The sequence below is a fragment of the Lycium barbarum genome, chromosome 6 (assembly GCF_019175385.1).
Source record: "Lycium barbarum isolate Lr01 chromosome 6, ASM1917538v2, whole genome shotgun sequence".
Taxonomy (NCBI): domain Eukaryota; kingdom Viridiplantae; phylum Streptophyta; class Magnoliopsida; order Solanales; family Solanaceae; genus Lycium; species Lycium barbarum.
In genome coordinates, this window is record NC_083342.1 from 113075702 (window position 1) to 113079993 (window position 4292).

The 4292-nt window shown below is 36.5% G+C and overlaps 1 protein-coding gene across 1 annotated transcript; it reads right to left on the reverse strand.

Moving 5' to 3' along the window:
- Positions 1–1817: 1817 nt before the first annotated feature.
- LOC132644406 (NAC domain-containing protein 83-like) lies at positions 1818–2630 on the reverse strand. Its single transcript, XM_060361004.1, has one exon. The coding sequence runs from the start codon at positions 2628–2630 to the stop codon at positions 1818–1820; it is 813 nt and encodes a 270-aa protein (XP_060216987.1).
- Between the last annotated feature and the right edge of the window lie 1662 nt (positions 2631–4292).

A 4292-nucleotide genomic window follows, 5' to 3' on the forward strand; every position in this document is an offset into this window, starting at 1 on the left:
TTTAGCATTCTTTAATTCACTATTTGTCTACAGAAATTTGGGCAACATCTCCCCTGCTTATATGCCTAGCCCGAATTTTTAATTCAGCAGTCAACAACACAACAACAATACCAACATCAATAATATCATTTTTTCATATCAACATATTCCATAAAACAGCCCACACGCTGTTTTCCAACTTTCCTAATTAATTAACTCAGTATACAATTATTTAATCGCGTCTTCTTCGTAAATAAACTAGTATTAACACAAATAGGAAGAGATTCATACCTTTCTCCTTTTAATATTGTTGTATCTTCCCTTTTTCACCTTATTTTTATGCCACAACACACCGCCATACGATTCTGCAGTGAAAATTATACGCTATCCGGACTGAAATTGGGAAATTATACCTGGTTTGGGCTAAAATTTGGTGGTGGAAAGTTGGGAAATTTTCTGGGATTTTTGGGGTGGTGTTCGTGGTTTTGGACTGAAAATGAGGGGGTCTCCCCCTCTTTATAATTGTTTTGGAAGCTGCCAGAAGCAGCTAGAAAAGTGCTCATCGCGATCGCGCTGCCTTCTGGCGCGATCGCGTAGAGTAAATGATTTCCTTCTGCGCGTTCGCTCCCCCTCTGGGCGCGTTCGCGCAGGGTTAAAATTTCTGACTGGATGTTCGTTCAGTAAAACGGTCATAACGTTTGATCCCGATATCGTATGAGGGCCCACGACCTATGGATGGAAAGATAATTCAATTATCTACAACTGTTATTTCTGGGCGTTTTCCCAAATTCCAAACTTATAATACCGTTTTTGCCCCTAGAAGTCAGATCATCCGAAAATGCTTCCTTAAATTGTCCTTTTGGAGGGCTTCCACTTTGATTTGGCCCAAGGGTCCTTCTTGAGTTGTGTTTAACTTCACATATGTGAGTTATATAATTTGTCACATGTCCCAAAAAAAAATCTTGACGTGTGGGCCCCACCTCAGCTTACAAATAATTCGACGTTCGAAAATGCAGGATATAACAAACATACCCAGTGAAATCTCACAATGTGGGGTCTGGGAGGGTAAAGTGTACGCAGACCTTACTCCTATCTCGGAAGATAGGGAGGCTGTTTCCGGAAGACCCTCGGCTCAAGAGAAAACATATAAGGGGAGTCAACATATAGTATTAATGCATAAAACTGAAACTTTAACCTGGCTAAACAGTGTGATTTTCCGGTGAAGGAGTGTCAATTGACACCCCTTAGCATAAGGTGGCTCCGCCACGGTTTCCAAACATTGATATGTTGGGATATTATAAAAACGAAAAGAAAGAAAAAGCAATAAAAGACAAATACTTTCTGCGTGGGTGGTCCATCCCTTTGTATATGTTGCAAACAATCTGAAGAAATCACCCACTCTTTTTTGCATTGTAAGGTTACAAGACAGTTATCTTCTCAAAAAAGGTTACAAGCCAGTTATGGAATTTGTTTTCGTCAATATTTGGTATGTCTGACCATGCCAAATTCCATTACAGAAATGTTGAACTGCTGGACCAGGGAGGTTCTGTGCAGGATAGCTCAAAAGACCTGGAACTCTGTTCCTACAATTATCTGGTGGTCTGTATGGCTAGAAAGAATTAGCAGAATAGGCAAAAGAAGAAACATTCAGTGCCTTAAACTTAGTTGCTTTTTGTTGATTGCTTTTTGGTGCAAACTAGCTTTTTATCCAGATGTAGATGATATTTTAGACACACTAGCTGATTTGCACAACTTGTAATTACGCCTGTTGCACTCTCGTATTTAACGTACGTCGACCATATTACCGATCGCTAGCTAAGTTACAAATTTATTACTGATTAAATACAGATATTAATTGTATCTAGATCGATATCTTCCGCAGAATAACCCAACAAATTTTGATCAAGTAGCTGGTTGTCTTCGACTTCAGTACCCTCCATGCGTTCAACATCGTCTTCAGGACTCAACAAACCAAGTATATAGTCTCCGACTTCATCTCCCACTAGGTAATCATTTATATCGTTCGACGATATTCCATTAGTGTCTTCTTCCAGAACGGAACTAATATATTCTTCCACGTCTTTCATATCCTCATCATTAGCTATGTTGGCCTTGTTTCCTTTCTTCTTAGCTTCAGGTTTTTCCTTCTTCTTGATCTTACAAATTACGTAACCCTTCTTCTTAATTTTCGAAGCATCCACATAACCATTGTACAGAGAGTACTCGGTCATCAACCACTCCCCGTTGGCCTTGTTCGATGATTTGTTAGCGGGGATGTACTTCAAGCTCTTGAAGTATCCCATGAGTCTCCCTTTATCGTCAAACACCTCTTTTCCTTTGCCTTGTGGCTTCCATGTTCCCTTCCCCACTGTTCGTGCAAATCTTTTCCACTCAGGTTTCACTTTCTTCTGCGGTGTGATGAAGTAACGAGTGTTTTTGTTGGTGCCCTCATCAAAAATCTGCCATGGCTCCTTGTCAGCGTAAAGATCAACCTGCTGCATGAGTTGATACTGCTCGGGAAGTGGTTCGTTTCGTACAAACCCTGACAGATACTTCAACAGTTCCTTGTTCGTAGGATGAAATCGATATCCCATAGGACGTCGAGAAGAAGGTCCCTTAGCTTGATGATCACATGATGAGTATACTTCCATTGTTTTAGTTCTGCGAATTGGATGGAGGAAAAAGATTAATGTACGTAGTTCCTAAAACCCTAGAGCTACTCGCAACACTGATGGTGAAGAACGTAAGTTAGGTTTGAATGCTACAATATGGTTCTTAGAGCAACTATTTATATATATTTCTTGTTTTCCTAAATCTACTTCGAAAAGGTTTTCAGCCTCTCTAGGTTTGTGAATGAGCCAATACTTACGTAAGCTGTGTTGTTTCTTTTTTTATAATTTTAATACATTGATCTATTTGAATTTTGCATTTTCTGGAATGTTCACTAGGGTTTAATTTCTTGTGACCCAAGATGGAGGGAATATTTCCTATTAAATTTTTTTTTTCTAACGAGCGGCTAGCCTATGATGATTATGCATATACTGCCATTATTTTGATCGAAGTTGCGGAAGCAAATTAAAACCCTAGTGAGTTGCGTAACACTGTGTTGATGAGCTTAATTTTTGATACTATAATGGTTCTTTAGAGCTAAGTATTTCTAGATATTTATGATAGGGTTTTATAATATTCCTCAAAGGCATGCATGCGCGCGTAAATTCTCTCTTTTTTTTTTCTTTTTTTTTCTTTTTTCTGATTTCATACTAATTCGTTTTGGAAATACGAAAAATAAAAAAAATAAAAACTTCCTTTTGGAAGAGGCTTTTGGCCATGACCGGGCGATGCTACATGGAAATTGGAATCTTCCTTTTTTTTTTTTGAGTTTTGGTTCTTTATAATGGAAATATTTACTAATGTTAATTATTATTCAACAAAACTACTACGTACATTTTAACCCCAATTATTTCACATTAACATTTAATTAATTCATAACTGTTAATACTGTAACTCTGCCAAATATAATTCTCGTACAACCCCCTGGCGCAGTTTGGAAGGGTTTCATTTGACAAAAGTTTATGTCAGTACGTAAACTACAAGATGCTAAAATGTTATTCCTAATAATAATAATTAATGACAATACAACGAGAAACTTTACTTTGTAATTCACACAACTGACAAAACACATGTGAGGCTTGTTTATTCCCTTTGTCCCGATTATGCTGCATCATTCGAATTTCGTGAGTCAAACTTTTAAATTTTTACCATGAATTCGAATATAAAATCTTAAATTTTTTGAAATAAGTTTGTCATATTTGCAAACTAAACGTATAACAAGCAAAAATAATTGACAATTAAAAATATTAAAAAGCATATGAAAAAATCACGGACAAAGAGAAACTTGTTTGATTCTCAAAACTCCAATGGTGTCGTATAAATTGGGACGAAGAGAGTAAGTTTCACAATGGGTGAGACCCAAAGTCTTATAGTTTTGATAAAAAAAAATTCTAATATTATTTGAGATCGTTGTCGGAATATCCATTGTTATTAAGTAGAATTAGATTTTACTTGATTCCATTCATTTTCCTCTTCAATTCCTTGGACTACTGTTGAAACTTTTAATTCCTTAAAAAAAAGTCTTTTTCATTCCTAAATTTTATTTTTACTAAAAAAATATTAGAGGTAAGGAAGTTAGGAGCAACTTTTAAGAATATTCATATTATGTTCTTTCTTAGAGTTTAGATATTGATGACAAATGATCTAAGTCATCGAACCACCATATTTATTGTTGGAGGGCACTGACTGAACACACTTTTGAG